The sequence below is a fragment of the Oryzias melastigma genome, linkage group LG13 (genome assembly GCF_002922805.2).
Source record: "Oryzias melastigma strain HK-1 linkage group LG13, ASM292280v2, whole genome shotgun sequence".
NCBI classification, from domain to species: domain Eukaryota; kingdom Metazoa; phylum Chordata; class Actinopteri; order Beloniformes; family Adrianichthyidae; genus Oryzias; species Oryzias melastigma.
Genome location: NC_050524.1, coordinates 1,586,360 through 1,603,360, shown reverse-complemented (window position 1 = coordinate 1,603,360; position 17,001 = coordinate 1,586,360). Strand labels below are relative to the sequence as shown.

General features: G+C 42.5%; 1 protein-coding gene across 3 annotated transcripts; it reads right to left on the bottom strand.

Moving 5' to 3' along the window:
• Window positions 1-6,020: 6,020 nt before the first annotated feature.
• LOC112149566 lies at window positions 6,021-15,900 on the bottom strand. Of its 3 annotated transcripts, XM_024277342.2 has the most exons (13): window positions 15,689-15,900; window positions 15,386-15,597; window positions 13,400-13,519; window positions 13,164-13,283; window positions 12,933-13,052; window positions 12,692-12,811; window positions 12,491-12,604; window positions 11,200-11,297; window positions 8,805-11,109; window positions 7,519-7,692; window positions 7,120-7,296; window positions 6,533-6,706; window positions 6,021-6,410 (listed from the first exon to the last, which is right to left on the bottom strand). In XM_024277342.2, the coding sequence occupies exons 2-13, from the start codon at window positions 15,541-15,543 to the stop codon at window positions 6,392-6,394; spliced, it is 3,699 nt and encodes a 1,232-aa protein (XP_024133110.1). In that variant the 5' UTR covers window positions 15,544-15,597; window positions 15,689-15,900; the 3' UTR covers window positions 6,021-6,391. The 3 variants fall into 3 exon arrangements, with proteins under 3 accessions (XP_024133110.1, XP_036070598.1, XP_036070599.1); XM_036214705.1 differs by lacking the exon at window positions 13,164-13,283; XM_036214706.1 differs by lacking the exons at window positions 12,692-12,811; window positions 12,933-13,052; window positions 13,164-13,283.
• Window positions 15,901-17,001: the final 1,101 nt, after the last annotated feature.

The following is a 17,001-nucleotide window of genomic DNA, read 5'->3' as shown; positions in this document are numbered from 1 at the left end:
TCTTGATGACTTGTAAGATTGGTCCAAACCATTTATATATATATATTACTGCACATGTATCAAAGTCAGGCCCGGGGGCCAGATCCGGCCCGCTGGACGATAATATCAAATCAGTTTATATTTTTGTTATGAACAGCCCAATGTCATCTTATTCTGGTAACATAATGCAACTCGTTCTCATTCCCAAGTCTTCACACGTTGACGTATGGTTAAGGACCCCTCCATGTCAAAAATGTACATTCAGGATGTCCCCACCTTGTGGTCATTTGAAGTGGTTGCTGTTCCAATTAAATCGGGGGTCCCCAACCTTTGGGCAGCAAACCAGTACCAATACGTGGACCGCACTGGTATCCTAACCCTAACCTAAACCTGGTACTGGACGCAGATTAGTACCGGATGTTGATCAGTAACGGTTCCAGATCAGGTTACTAGACGTGGGACAGGTTTGGGTTAGGGTGCTGGAAAAAGTTACTATTTAGTTTTAAAATAGTTTTAAATTAGTTTAAGTGTGTTCAATCGATGTTTATCCTGTTTATCCCGCTACCTAAGGTGTGTTTTTGGGCCCAATCCGAACTCTTCCCTTCTCCCGTCCCCTCCCATTGAAGGGGCATTTTAAGTGTGTGTCCAGGATTTCAAACCCGACCCTCCAAACACAGGGTAAGCAGTCCTCCTCCGCGAGGCTAAACCGCGCCGAGAAGCTCTTTTCTTCATGTTGGTGCGCTCCGAACCACAGACGGTTACATTTAAATAAGTAATGACTTTTTGTTGTAGCACGAACTTTTTAAAGTTATAAAACGGCTGTTGTTATGTTTATACAAGCACTGGAAGCGATTAATTGATCTGAATTGATTTAAGCTTTACAGATCAATAATCGATAAAAAAATGATATAGCTAAAGTCTGCTAGCTTGATGCTAAGGTTCAATTTCCCATTGGATGGCTAATGCTAACACTCAGTCGACCTAAACATACATTGCTGACTAAATGAACATTTTAATATAAATTTTCCAAACTCTTTTATGGAAATATTTCCAAAGTAACCATTTGTGGTCTAAAACATTGTTTTTTGATCAAACTTTCTTCTTCTTCTGGAATGAGGTGTCATCCTGTAGCGTGATCGCCACCTAGTGGTCAAACTGAAACTCCCTCCAGGAGAAGCAGAACAATGTTTACAGTGTTAATGATCTCCTTTTGAGAATCCATGTAACACTGTATGCTATTAACAATTGTATTATTTCAATACCGTATATGAAATGTTTAAGATTAATATAAATATATTCAAAACATATACAGAATATAGATTATTAATGTATTTCTAAACAAATGTGTTGAAATGTGTAAACTATGTAAACTCAAAATTGAACTGAATCAAATTGAGTGACTCTGAAGAACTTCTCATGTAAACATGCCTAGGACAGCCCGGGGGTTAAGTGTGCCTATCATTGAAACTGGACACTTCTGACGCACAGATCGAGTTTTGAGTGGAGGTACCTACGCTGGACAATAATCTTCCTTTTTCATTTTCCACATCTGTTCTGCCCCGTCCTCTTCATCATCCTCACCACCAGAGTCATCCTCACACCACCACCCTGTGCCAAGTGGTTTCTTCAGTCTGGTAAATCCACAAGAACGAGTGGTGAAGCGTTTCAAGAAGGAAGACTTGCTCTGATTCGACCTCAGATTGTTCAAGCACAAATGTAACCAAAACAACTAATTTCCCCCATGATTCTGATATCAGTTTTAGCATGCTGTCTTTCAAACCCAAAGATTAGTTCAGACAGTTAGAATCTGCATCAGGAAACAGGATCCTTGATAATAGATCTGCAAACGTGGAGGCAAAGATGAACAGTTCAACAGAAAGTTCCTCTGAGCAGAAATGATCATTAGATATTGTCATGTGCAGCTTGACTTTTATCTCTTTTAGCTTAAGCTCTGTGCTACCTGGAAAAGTGTCAGAATGAGGAAGATTCAGGAAGACGAGGGAAAGAGGAGGTGGAGGCAGCATGGAGGAAATGTGAGGATCAAAATAAAGAGAGAAAATGTTTTTAAAAAGTTGCTAAAACAGGTTATGTACACACTCAAACACTCACAAACAAGCGCACACAAAGCTATTCTACACAAACTTCCACACATACAAACACACAGATGCGAGCATCCGTCCATCATCTTCTTCCTCTCATCTGGACCGGGTCGCGGGGGCAGCAGTCTAATCAAAGATATCCAGACTTCCCTCTCCCCGGTCACTTCCTCCAGCTCCTCTGGGGGGACCCGAGGTGTTCCCAGACCAGCGTGTCCTGGGTCTTCTCCGGGACCTCCACCCAGTGGGACATGCCCAGAACACCTCTCCAGGAGGCATCCGGATCAGATCCAAGAGCCACCTCAACAGGCTCCTCTGGATGTGGAGGAGAAACGGATCTACTATACGCTCTTTCCGAGTGACTGAGCTCCTCACCCTTTCTCTAAAGGAGCGCCCAGCACCCTCCAGAGGAAACTCATTGTATCCAGGATCTCCTTCTTTTGCCCATGACCCAGAGCTTATGACCATAGGTGAGTACTGGAACGAAGATCCACCAGTAAATTGACCGGTGCAGCGACCGCATAATGGCGGAAGCCGCTCCAATCCGCCTGTCGATCTCATCCATCCATCTTCTTGGCCACTTCTTCCCTTCCGGGGTCGCGGGGTGCCGGAGCCTATCCCGGCTACTGATGGGTGAAGGCGGGGTACACCCTGGACAGGTCGCCAGTCTGTCTCAGGGCCTCAATCACACACATTCACTCTCACATCCACACCTAGGGGCAATTTAGAGTCACCAATGAACCTATGAAGCATGTTTTTGGACGGTGGGAGGAAGCCGGAGTCCCCGGTGAAAACCCACGCATGCACGGGGAAAACATGCAAACTCCACACAGAAAGGTCCCAGCCGGGAGTCGAACCGGGGCCTTCTCGCTGTGAGGCAAGAGCGCTAACCAGTGCTCCACCGTGCAGCCCCTGTCGATCTCACACTTGAATATTTCCCTCACTTGTGAACAAGACTCTTGATTTTTGTATTTGATCACTTCTTCGTTACCCTTGAACTTTCTCCTGACCAAAGATATACTTTGTATTGTGAAGTTCTGAGCCCCAACTTTAGGAAAATGAAACTCTCATTAATGCTCAGCACCAACAAAATCTTCAAAACTTCTGTCTCTGAGGAACGTTTGTGAGCTGCAGCTCACAGGAAGTCAGAAAGGTTGAGTGGGCGGAGCCAGAGCGCTGGAGTGATAAGGGGAGGAGCCCAGGAGGAGGACACAGTGAGAGGACATGGAGCCTCCAGCTCTGCTGCTGTTTGTGGGTCTCCGCAGCTCAGGTAGGACCGTTTTCATCGGTTTGACTTGGAGGGTCTTGAGGGTCCTTTGTGTTGGGGAGGGGTGGTTTCCATGGAGATCGTCATTGGGAGCCTGGGAAACAGAAGAAACTTAAAACTGCTGACATTGAAACATTGAAATTCCACTTGATGGCACCAGAGTTTCCTCAGATAAACATTTGGTTTTATGTAGGAGATGAATATTTTTATCAAATAAAACAAAAATATTGTTACTTTTCCCTCCACAAGTAGAATGGGGCGGCCGTGGTCTACAGTAGAGAATCACAGGTTACCCGCTCATGTGCCGAAGTGTCCTCGGGCAAGACACTGAACTCCATATTACTCCTGGTGGTTACAGGTTGGTGTCAGTGTTCGCCATGAATATATGAATGTGTGTGTATAGTGCTTTGGGCCTTAAAGCAAAGTGGAAAAGTCATACATAATTATTAAGGTTGGGAATGTTAACGCGCGATAAATAGAACATAATTAATTTGTTAATATTTATTAATTGTGCTCAGGCGTCCTGCTGTGCAGCTGTGAGATCAGAGTAATAAAACTCAGTCTAAATAATCTTAAACTTTTTTTATAGATTCTGTGATTGAGATTTTATTAAATTAAAGAGAGAAAATATGGCATTTATTTGTAGTTTTAATAAATAAGGCAGCAAACGAACGTCAATCTGACAGCTGCTATGAGGGGCGGAGCCAAACGGAGCTGTCCGTTATAAGAAATCCAAAGAGGTTAAAGAAAAAAAATAAATCCAAAGAGGAAACCGATCATTTTATTTTGGCAAGGAGACCGGCATGAATTTTCAACAACAACAACCACCGGCGTTGTCAAAAAATTGTGGAAACTCTACAAATCCAATAAAGAAAGTTTATGAGAAAAAAAAAAGAAAGAAAAGAAGTACAGACTTCCAGGAACAATGTCAAATAGACATCAGGGAGAAATTCTTATTTTTGGAGCTGCCTGGTGTGACTTTAGCCTGGATTCTTTTGTCTTTTCATTCAAAAACATGTTGATTACTTTTTTAACAAATGTTATTCTTGTTGTTTTCACAAAATTACAGCTAAAACTTTCATTCTGTGTTGTAAAAACCGTTTGTTAAACATTTTTGAGGTTTCACCAGCAAAATGAATCCTATTTATCCAGATGGAATTTTCTGTTTTCGCATGACTTTATGTCTAGTGTGAATGTGGCTGTGTTGATTAAAATGACACCAAATTAACAAGCAGGTAGTATTTCAAATTGAAAATGCAGAAAATTCAAATATAGACAAAAACTGAGTTTTATAGGTTCCAAAGGATTAAAAATAAACGTTCTAAATGTTTAATTTTGAGTGTGATTTCTTATTATGATAATTTGCAGATAATAAGTGGCTGGCAAATACACTAAACAACAAAAAAAGGTGATCATCGAGATGAATTTTTTTCCAGATTTTTGATTAATTAGTTAATGTTTTAATCAATTATCAGCCCTAATAATTAGTTGTTATTCACAAAAAAAATCCATCTTCTAAACCTGCTGAATCCATTTTGGGGTTGCTGGAGCCTATCCTAGCTACTGTAGGGTGTACACCCTGGACAGGAACCACACAACCGCACATTCAGAGCTAAGGGTTCATCTAAGATCTCCATTGAACCTGTGAAGCTTGTTTTTGGACTCTGGGAGGAAACCGGAGAAACCCCACACATGCACGAGGAGAACGTCCCAGAAAGGTCCCAGCTGGGATTTGAACCATTTGTGAGGCGGGAGTGCTAACCACTATACCTCCATGCAACCCCCATATAAATTAATAACCATTTGATCGTCTATTGAATTAAAGCGACACAAAAACTGATAACTTTTTGTGTTAAGTTTACAGTAGAAGCAACTGCAGCATCTCTAAGAACCAAACAGTAGGAATCGAAACTCAGGCTTCTGCTGCCATCTGGTGGCTGACGTGAGTTACTCCAGGCACTCCGTTGTCCTCATTTTATGACCCATGTGATTTGCTGCTCCTTGTGTTTCCCTGAACCACCCAGAATGTACTCCATCTTCACCCAAGAGTGGCTGGGATAGGCTCCAGCAACCCCGTGACTGTCAAAGAGATGAAGCCGACTGAAAATGGATGAAAGGAAATTTTAAAAATACTAAAGGTTATCTTGGAAATAAAAAGAGCTTTAAAATGTAAGAATCAATTTCAATAAATTATTGCCCCCCCCTTTTTTAAACAAGCCCCCTCCAGCAATTGAACCAACAGATAATCGGTGATGCCCTCTAGTGGCGGACAGATGCTACTGTTATAATACCTTCATACACAGGAGTGTATTTTTATAACCTCCTTTTGTTAATTAGGCTGAACTGTATTTTATATTTCAGTTTAGCTAATTTTTCAGCTGCATGCTAGCTATTTTGGCTAATTTGGGCTTTTTTTGTTAGTTTTTTAGGCTAATTAGCCTGGATCCACCTGTGAGGACAGTTGACACTAAGACTTAGCATCACATCTACTGATTGAAACTCGAGTTGGGCGTACGCGGTGCACAATATCACTTTTAAGATCGGATCAGTTCACATCTGAAAGTAAGGAAAGCTTTGAAGATTCTGGAAAAACCAGAAGGAAGGCTGTCACTGTGACAGCAGAAGAAGGAATTCCAACCTTGGAGTCACTACGGGCAATCTACAACAGAGATGCCCAATCCTGATCAATCACCCAATCAATTTATTATGTATACATACAGCAACCAAAGTGCTGGACAGAAAATCAAATATGAATAAAAACATGAAACAATAAAATATAAAAAGCACCAATAAAATCCCTAAAACAATATCCTCACGATGATCTTCCAAACCCAGAATAGGAACCTTTCATTTAACATCAATGACAAATTATCCTGAGTTTGATATGTCTCTGCATAGATATATACATCTGTTGTTGGTCTTCTCTTGTTTACATTTTTTTAATTACAAATAAATTATTTCCAAATCCTCCAGCGCAGTCATCTCCACCTCCTCTTCTCCAAACATCTGAATGCAGGACTGGCTTTGGTCGTCAGAACCCATGATCCGATCAGTGCCAATATTTCCATCTGCAAAGAGAAGAAGTTAGAAGGCATCATCGGTCAGCTGTAGTGGAGCTTCTGCTGCTGTGATTGGCCGCAGCTTCTCTACAGAATCTCAGAGTTTGACTGCTGCCATCAGCTGGACTGACCTTAGTGTGCGCAGGTTACATTGCGGACTCGTCATCCGGTTCTGGAGCGGCCGAACATTTGAGTCCTGCAGTTTGTTCCCTCTCAAGTCCAGTTCTGTCAGATGGTTCCCACCAGACTCCAGAGCTGAGGCCAGAGCGTCACAGCTGGCTTTAGACAAGCCGCAGTCATCCAGTCTGCATCCAGAGGAACAGCTCATCAGGACAGCACAACATGAAGGAGAGTGCACGGCAGCAGGTTCATGTTACGGAGTAAATGTAGGACTGTATCACTGATTGGGTTTGAGGTCTAACAGGAAACAAGATGGTGCGCCAGTCAGAACACAGGAAGGGTAAAAAAAGAGATGAGGCTCCACCTGAAAGTTATTCTGGATTTATTCCATTGCTGATTTGTATTACAAGTGCTTGGTCAGTTACTCAATACTTTAAAACAGCCACTGGAATGCACAGGAAGAAGTCAGACAGAGTACTTAGGCACTTTAGAATCTCTGGAAATAAATTAAGAGGTCAAGGGGTTAAAAATATTTTTTTTCTTTGAAGATGTCAACTTGGAGCCCTCAAAACTAACTGTACTTGACATGGAGACTGACCTCAGAGACTTCAGTCTGCATTCCGGACTCTCCAAAAGACCACAGAAATGCTTCACTCCAGAATCAGACAGGTCTTTGTTTCCGCTCAGGTCCAGTTCTGTCAGATGGGACGGGTTGGACTTCAGAGCTGAGACCAGAGCGGCACAGCTGATCTCTGACAAACTGCAGCTCTCCAATCTGGATGCAGAAGAGAATGGATGAGATCACCTGTGTGCATGAATCTGACAAGAACCACATGTCAGGTGCACTGGGTCCGATGGTTCTGTGTCTTCTCCGCTGCACTCAAAGTCCTGAATGTAGCGGGCAATTACCAAAACCCAAACTACTGATGAACATTTGGACAAAATCCTTTCAGCTGCAAATGTAAACTCATAACAACCTCAACAAAAGAGCTCTGACCTCAGAATCTGCAGTCTGGAGTTTGGACTCTCCAGTCCAGCACACAGAACCTTCACTGTCGAAAGCATCAGCTGGTTGTTACTCAGATCCAGTTCTGTCAGATGAGACGGGTTGGAGTTCAAAGCTGAAACCACGACTTCACATTCACCCTCTGAGAGTCCACAGTTGGAAAGTCTGAGAGAAGAGACCATGGAGAAGATGTAACACAGATCCAAACGTCTGTCTGTTTAGTGCCGGTCAGCTGGTTCTGATGAGTCTTGTGTTTGAATCTCTGCAAACAGTTACTAACAAACAATCTGCAAAATGTCTTCACAAATTTAACAATCCATGTGGTGTGAAACAGAATATATTTGTTTGTAATCTCTGGGGTCATTTTAATACTTTGTCAAAAGACCAATTTCACTTTCATTTTGTTTTTCACATATTGTCATCCCGCAGTTTCCTTTCTTTGGAGTGTTTTTTTCAAACATTGTAGACTTTAAACACTGTGGTCCTAAACATTGAAATGCTGATTCATCTTTAAACAACGGACACAAGTAGATTAGTAACCTCACACGTCACCGATATTGTCTTGGCAGAAGAGGAACATTTGTAATGACGCACAAATTTTAGCTCTGAAAAAACTACAACTGTTGATTTACAGCAACTGTTCACCTATTGCGGTTTCACTGCTCAGTGAATTTGTTTTTCATTTTGTAGTTTTACATGTTTTTTTTTCATCACGCTGTGTTCTGCATCCTGATTGGCTGTAGACCTTGTCAACCAATCTCTGTGCTGTGTCTCTTGTACAGAAAGTGCTCAGCTTGTCACATTTACCTAAACCTTGATCATGATCAGATCTCTGTTGGGATACTGGATTTATTTCCTATGAAGGTTCAAACTTTGAGAGTTTAAAGTGTGAGAAAAATGGGGAAATGTTCATGTCGGCATTAGAAAAGTTGATAAAGGGTGTGGTGAGGAGTTTTACATCCTTAAACATAACAATTCACCTATTGGGTTGTTTTTAGAGGGTAACTCCTGCGATAAATGAGAGAACACTGTAGGGAGAAAGTCAGTCAGTCAGTCAGAACCAATGACTAATGTATTGTGTGTATTATGGACCAGCATGTGTTAGAAAATATCCGCAACAATTCCATTTCATCCAAAGGTTTTCAGGTTTTTTTTTTTTTCAAAACATCCGGACTAAATCTTTCAGGTGTGGTTTAGAAATAATCTGAACTCTGTCGTAGAACCCAGAGGAGGTGTAGTCAGCTCAGATTTGAAAACAGAATCCCTCCTGGACTCACCTGAACGTTTTACAATTCCTCACAGCTGGGATCAGCCTCCGACGACCCTCGCCTGATGTGTTGTACGTGTCCAGGTCCAGCTCATCCATAACCACTTCTGATATCTGCAGCATGTAGGCCAGAGCTGAGCAGTGGATCTCAGACAGTTCCTCCTCTGTTCGGTTTTCTGACCTTAGGAACTGTTGGATCTCTTGATGAACGGAGAGGTCTTTCATCTCCATCAGACAGTGGAAGATGTTGATGCTTCTGTCAGGAGACACTTTGAAACTGTTCATCTTCTTCAGATTGTTGGCGGCTCTCTGGAGGACTTCTGGATTGTTTTCTGTCTGACCCAGCAGGCCTCCTAAGAGAGTCTGGTTGGACTCCACAGAGAGGCCATGGAGGAAGCGAACACAAAGGTCCAGATGTCCAGTTTTGCTCTGCAGGGACATCTCCATGACTTTTCTCAGAAACTCATCCAGAGTTGAGATGTTTGAGTCACCATTTCCAAGTTCGTATTTGACTTTAGGTTTGTCTTTCCACATGTCTCTGTCATCATACTGCTCTATTCCATCTTCATCATCATAATAGTGATCTTCATCATCAGATTCATCTTTGTCGTCACTTTGATACTCGTCTATATCTTCATAGTCACTTACATCCTCATTATAGTTGTCTTCATATCCATCTTCATCGTAGTATTCGTCTTTTTCGTCATTTTCATCCTCGTCTTCATCTTCATCCTCATTGATATCATCATATTCATCTTCATCCTCGTCTTCATCTTCATCCTCATTGATATCATCATATTCATCTTCATCATTGTATTCATCATTTTCATCACTTTCATACTCGTCTTTATCTTCATTCTCACTTATATTTTCATCGTCATAGTTATCTTCATCGTCATCTTCTTTGTCGGGATAGTCACTCATGTAATCATCTTCATTTTCGCTGTTAAATTCAGAATTTTCATCAAGTTCATCAAGTTCTACTGCATCTTTCATACCATAGTTATCACATTTCCTCAGGAACGTTTGTAATTTGTTTGTCTTGTTGGTGTAACAGTGGAACATGTAGACTGCAGCCAGAAACTCCTGAACGCTCAGATGAACAAAGCTGTAGACCGGTTTCTGGAAGATCTCACACTCTCTTCTGAAGATCTCAGTACAAACTCCAGAGTACACTGAGGCCTCGGTGACATCCAGACCACACTGCTGCAGGTCTTCTTGGTAGAACATGATGTTTCCTTTCTCCAGATGTTCAAATGCCAGGTCTCCCAGCTTCAGAAGGACTTCCCTATCAGCCTCTGCCAGCTCCTGTGGGGTCTTCTCATGTTCCTGCTTGTACTTCTTCTTCCTCTTTGTCTGGACCATCACGAAGTGTGAGTACATGTCAGTCAGGGTGGTGGGCAGCTCTCCTCTCTGCTCTGTGGTCAGCATGTTCTCCAGAACCACAGCAGTGATGTAACAGAAGACTGGAACTTCACACATGATGTAGAGGGACATGGAGCTCTTGATGTGGGAGAAGATTCTACTGGACAGCTCTTCCTCTGGGAATCTCCTCCTGAAGTACTCCTCCTTCTGAGCATCATTGAAGCCTCGTACTTCTGTCAGTCTGTCCACACATGAAGGAGGGATCTGATTGGCTGCTGCAGGTCTGGAAGTGATCCAGACCAGAGCTGAGGGAAGCAGACGTCCCTGGATGAGGTTTATCAGCAGCAGATTGATGGAGGACTTCTGGGTGACATCAGACACCACCTGACTGTTGCTGAAGTCCAGAGAAAGTCTGCTTTCATCCAGACCATCAAAGATGAACAGAAGTTTACAGACAGACAGCTGCTCTGCTGGGATCTTCTGGAACGTTGGATGGAACCGCTGGATCAGAGTGAGAAGACTGTGCTGCTCATCTCTGATCAGGTTCAGCTCCCTGAAGGAAAGAGGAACCACAGCACTGATGTCTTGGTTCTCCGAGCCCTCGGCCCAGTCCAGAGTGAACTTCTGCACCGAGAAGCTTTTTCCAGCTCCAGCGACGCCGCTGGTCAGAACCACTCTGATGGGTCCATGTTGGTCAGGTAAAGGTTTCAGGATGTCCTGGTTCCTGATTGGAGCATCATGAAACCTGTTGGTCTTGGAGGAGGTCTCCATCTGCCTCACTTCATGTTGGGTCTGAACGTCTTCTCTCAGTCCCTCTGTGATGTAGAGCTCTGTGTAGATCCGGTTTAGGAGCTTCTCCTTTCCAGATTCTTCACTTCCTTCAGTTGCATGTTCAAATCTTCGCCTCAAATTGATCTGATGTTCATCTAAAGGCTCCATTAGTCCATCATCTGATGTAGAATGACAGCAGAGAAATTCATAAAAGCCCAATACAACACCAGTAGAATTTTAGTATTCAGATATGAAATCTTCAGTCTCACTTTGGACTCTTCCGCTCTGACTCTTGGTTCTTCTTGGTCCTTTACCACATGGCTGCTCCTCCTCAGAAATAATAATTCTCTTCCTCTTAGAGTGGACACTGAGGAAAGAAAGAAGGCAGTGAATAGAAAGCTGAGCACTGAAGCCTCTTTCCCAACAAATGTTTTTTGGAGACGTGAAAACCAGCAGGAGCAGAGTACTAGAGTGCTCTGTTCATAGCTCTGTTGTGTTGCCTAAAGACAAAACAAGGCACCGCCACTCCAGGACTGGATGCCAGAGATAGACCCTAAATAGGTTATCAACCTGCATAACCTATGCTGTCTATTATGCTTAGCAACAAGAGTCCATGTCACAAAACTCTCCTTAGTCACGCAGAAGGTTGACTCGTACAGCTGCTGCAGACTTTTTGCTTGAGGAGTGGCTGCATCAAAAGGGGAGCCCAGGTGTGTCTGCAGTTCCCTTGAGGCTCATATAGTCACCTCAAGGGACATCATAAATGGAATATATCATTAAGGTGTGTGTGGTAAAGGTATCTTGAAGTATTTGCTATCAAATTTACACACACTTGTGATGTACAGGTGATGCTGCCATACAGTGTCCTTACACCACACTCTAGTTCAGGGGTCACCAACCCTGTTCCTCGAGGGGACCGCCCTGCTTGTTTGCAGCTAACCCTGCTTCAGTAGATGCTGATTAGTTGGATTGAATCAACGCAGTTTCTGATTGACTGAACACACCTGATCCAGGTGAGCAGCAATTAGTCTGGCTGCACACAAGGACCATGCACGTCTCACATGAACAGCACTAAGGGCTTCTTGTGCAGTTCACAGGATTTGAAGGGGGTTTACGCAATAAAAAAACGGTAAAACGTGCCTGTGTCTCACCTACTTCACCTTTACTTACTATTACATGTGTAGAGTGTTCACTACAACCTATCTCTCGCAGCACACCCATATAAACGTATGAACATTTTCTCTTTGACCGCCGTCTTTGATGACCTCAATATTTCTTGCAGCCCTCCTGAGTGCCTCGTACAGGTTTGGCCATTTTCCGCTTTTTGCCTTACTGTTTTTACTCATAAAGGCAGTTGTGGCTAAGGCTTAGCCTTTTCCATAATCCCAAATAGCCCATGGACTTACAAGTTTTAACCAGGCACAGGGAGGGATACCAGTACTTTGTCCCCCTGCTTGTTTAGTGTATTGCTCTAAGCAATCTTTCATCTTATCTGGGGGCTTCTTCTTTCCCTTTGGTCTGAGCTGACCTCCCATCATTTCAGGAGGTACAGAGTCTTACCGTGAGCCTGAAGGTTTATTTCTGAAGTTTATAGGAAGATCCTTGGAGAGGTTGCTCTTCATGGACCCACCGCTGCATGCTGAAGAATAGACTCTTCGTCTGACCTGCAGACGTCTGCAGATACAAACAAATGATTGAGTTTTTGTGGAGAATCTGCTTTTGAAGGGTTTTAGTCTCTCTTTGAAACCATGTGGTAAGTACCGTGAGCCTGAAGGTGAAGGTTTATCTCTGAGGTTTATAGGAAGATCCTTGGAGAGGTCGCTCTTCATGGACCCACAGCTAGATGCTGAAGAATCAGGTCTTCGTCTGACCTGCAGACGTCTGCAGATACAAACAAATGATTGGGTTTTTGTGGAGAATGTGCTTTTGAAGGGTTTTAGTCTCTCTTTGAAACCTTGTGGCAAGTTGACCTCCTATCAGTTCAGGAGATACAGAGTCTTACAGTGAGCCTGAAGGTGAAGGTTTATTTCTGAGGTTTATAGGAAGATCCTTGGAAAGGTCGCTCTTCATGGACCCACCGCTGGATGCTGAAGAATAGACTCTTCGTCTGACCTGCAGATGTCTGCAGATATAAACAGATGATTATATTTCTGTAGGAAAGCTGTCTAAAGTTTTATAGTCGTTAAAACTGCTGTGTCTGGCCCGGCATAAGTTCAGACTAAAACAGTCTTACCGTGAGCCTGAAGGTGAAGGTTTATTTGTGAAGTTCAAAGGGAGATCCTTGGAGAGGTCGCTCTTCATGGACCCACAGCTGGATGCTGAAGAATAGACTCTTCGTCTGACCTGCAGACGTCTGCAGATACAAACAAATGATTGAGTTTTTATGGAGAATGTACTTTTGAAGGATTTTAGTCTCTCACTGAAACCTTGTGGCAAGTTGACCTCCCATCATTTCAGAGATAGTCTTACCGTGAGCCTGAAGGTGAAGGTTTATTTGTGAAGTTTATAGGGAGATCCTTAGAGAGGTCGCTCTTCATGGACCCACAGCTGGATGCTGTAGCATGGAGTCTTCGTCTGACCTGCAGACGTCTGCAGATACAAACAAACGATTGGGTTTTTGTGGAGAATTTCAAGGACAGTTCTCCAGTTCATGCATCCATTTTCTAAACTGGTTTTGTCCCTTTCGGGGTCACTGGGCTGCCTAACCCGGCTGCTGACGGGCGAAGGCGGGGTACGACTGTACAGGTCGCCAAGTCTGTCGCGGGGGCATTCACACCTTGGGGCAATTTAGAGTCACCAATTAACCTATGAAGCATGTTTTTGGACGGTGGGAGGAAGCCGGAGTCCCCGATGAAAACCCACGCATGCACGGGGAGAACATGCAAACTCCACACAGAAAGGACCCAGCTGGTGGTTCTGTTTCAGGTTGTCCAGCCGGGACTCGAACCAGGCACCTTTATGCTGTGAGGTAAGAGCGCTAACCAGTGCACCACAGTGCAGCCATATCTATTATTACTCAAGTAAATAGTTTTGTTTACTACAATCATTCAATGTGGGTCAAAAGTGGCCACCTTATGTGGTTGATTGCTCTGATGTAACGGGAGGAGCCAGCATGTAAAAAAAAAAAAAAGACGAAATCCAAAACGTCAATTTTTGAGGCGGAGGTCTTAACCTTATGTCAATATGTGTCAACTTGGGAATGAAAATGTGTCAATTTGGGAAGATGTAGACATTATTTTGTGTTACTCTAGTACCAAAATTGGCACCGATTAGAAACCGAAACAAAAAAACCTATTGGAACTGAATAAAACCCAATTGATGCCCAACCCAAGCACTGTATCAGGTGACCCGCTGCTGCTCCGTCTGTAACCAGTGGGAGGGGCTTTGTAGCAGCAGGAGACATAATGAAATAATTTGAAGTAGTAAATTCTGACATCCTCTGCTTGTCTTACTTTTTTTTTCAATATGCAGTTTTTCACAATGCACATTTGTTTATATGGGCATTGTTGTGATATGTCTCTCAAGCACTGAATATAGTTCCCTACGCGGAGTGATACATGTGACTGTGCTCAGGTCTGTGGTATGCAAGCTACGCTACGAGCTGGTGAATAAAGCTGCAAGGTTCCTCAACAAGTTATTGTCATTATTTATCAATACAACAACACTTCAGGCATCCTGAGTATCTTTTTTGAAGTTGGGATATCTTGAGTGCAAAAATGTCTTTAAAGGAGTCACACGACGAAGACCAGCTTTTTGAGCTTTTCAGTGTATTATCCTGTTTATTCCTCACTATAAAGGACCCCAAAGTGGTATTTTGATCTGTTCACGTATTTCTGCGTAATCCTCTATAAACCTTTACTCTCAACAGCAACCCCTCGAGTCGTTTTAGAAAAAAGTTACCAAAATAACTAATATTTCATAAATAATTTGCATTTTAGTGTGAAAAATGTAATATATGATCATATATATGGATATAGTTTAATGTTTGGTTTTATAAATAGGCCTCAATGACCTAATATTTTCACGTGATGTATATATTTGTGAGTGTTGAAGTACCTTATATATGTTTTATTAAATATGTGTATCGACGTTTTTCAAAAAACTAATTAAAAGCTTTTATTTTTATGTGGTTTTTTTTTCTGATTTGAAAAATGATCCAAACCGTGACTCTAAAACCGTGACTGGGAGTTTTGTGATGATCTGTTCCAGCCCTAGCTAACAGGAAATAAACAAACAAACAAAAAAACACAAATATAAATGCAGCATTTTGGTTCTGTAAATCTTGCAGTCTGAATTTGATAAAGTATTTGTTTATTCTTTAGTCAACAGTGAAATGTAGTCAATTAAAGTGGTGGCTCAGCTTTTAATGAGATTTCTTCGTCATTCCTTCATCCTAACGTGCAGTTAATGTTCACACAAACTCAACATGGATCTGTTTTCTTTAGATTGACTTACTCTGCACCTGAAGATCCAGGTTCAGCTTTGAAGTTTGGATCCTGATCTTTGGATCCATCAGTTGTCGAGGACTTGAGCTCGTTTCCCTCCTTTTCCTCGGAACGTCTCATCTTTAGGTCCGTGAGGGCAGAAGATTCATGACAAACATGGAGCAGCATCCCTCACAGTAAACCCAGAACATCTTCCGAGGCCCAGAGCTCTGCTGAGATGTTCTGCAGAGACACAACCGTCTCACAGTCCGATCAACACTTTAGGATGGAGAAAAATGAGGACTCAACTATTCTCTTCCTGCTCCGTTCTTACCCTCAGTCCTGCTTCACTTTCACTTTCTCCTCCTTTTCCCGGTAGTGACGGAGCAGCTCCAGTGTTGCTCTGCTGACTCTCCCGACACTTAACGTCGTTCCAAACCCTCTGACACTTATTGTCTTAAAAGCAATAGCGACAAATGTGTGGTGATTTTGGAGACACCTTTGAAGCAGATCTGTCGTTCCTGTCCTCTCAGAGCGGGTGCGCTCGAGAGGATCTGCCCGCCTGAAAGAGTGACGTCAGCGTCACCCGGCAGGAGACTCAACCACCGCCACTGTTTGATGCGTTTGTCTAAATGTTCTGTAAATCTGTTTGGATTCAGTAAAATAAGAAAATATTTCCTCATTCAAACCAAAAACGTGACATAACTAACTGAAGAGTAACTTTTTCAGGGACGCAGAAGAGGATTTTGTGTTTATAATTGTGTGATTGCTAAGTAATCATTCACACTATAGTGATTGTCCAGCTCCTTTCTTTATGTTTTCACCACGTAAAAACTAAATTTCATGTCAGAGATTTCAGGATTCTCGGTATGGTAGCGTCAATCCAAACTGATGCGCCGAAACTCAATCGTTTTTATTGTTCTGTATTCTGGTTACTGTCGGCCGTAACCGGTCGAACAACTTCAGACAGAGCCATAGACTGTAAAAATAAATTATTCTTATACAGTCTATGGTCAGACCGAGCCAACAGGAGAACCAATCTCCAAAGCGTCTTCTTTCCCTCCTCCTGCACGGCCCTCCCTCTTTTCCTCATTCAGCCAATAGCTGCCCCCAACCAGTCCAACCCCCGACGACAGGCTGAGTGACAGAACGAGAGCCAATCAGCGTCTCCTGGTGCGTTCACTGAACGCTGGAATTTAGAATGCACCCAATCTGCCACCCAGCTCAACTCAGTCCGCTACGGTATTAAAACGTTCGGCTCGTTCAGGACATTACTACTTATCCTTTTAATATTCATAAATTTAATAGTTTTTGAAATATTGAGCAAAATATGCCCCATAGGAAATTAATGAGAAATTCTTTAAATTTCAGAATTTTAATTAGATTAGCAACAAACCTTTAAATATATTCATGGGATATGATTTCATCTTTTACAGTAATTTTAACAAAATTTGGAGTTAAGCTAATATATTAGCAACATGCTAACATTTTTTGGCTAATTTGTTATCTACTGAAGTTTTTAGGCTAATTTAGAGTTTACCTTCAATTTTAGCAAAAGGCTAACATTGTGATTAATTTAGTTTACTGAGGAATTTTAGACTATTGCAACATGCTAGCTTTTTTGTGGCGAATATGGCATCTATTGAG

Coding starts and splice junctions, on each gene's coding strand:
- LOC112149566 (XM_024277342.2), bottom strand. CDS start 15,543: ATGCTGCTCCATGTTTGTCATGAATCTTCTGCCCTCACGGACCTAAAG. Junction 12,812..12,932: donor CCTTCACCTTCAGGCTCACT/GTAAGACTCTGT, acceptor TTGTATCTGCAG/ACGTCTGCAGGTCAGACGAA. Junction 11,110..11,199: donor TCAGAGCGGAAGAGTCCAAA/GTGAGACTGAAG, acceptor ATTCTACATCAG/ATGATGGACTAATGGAGCCT.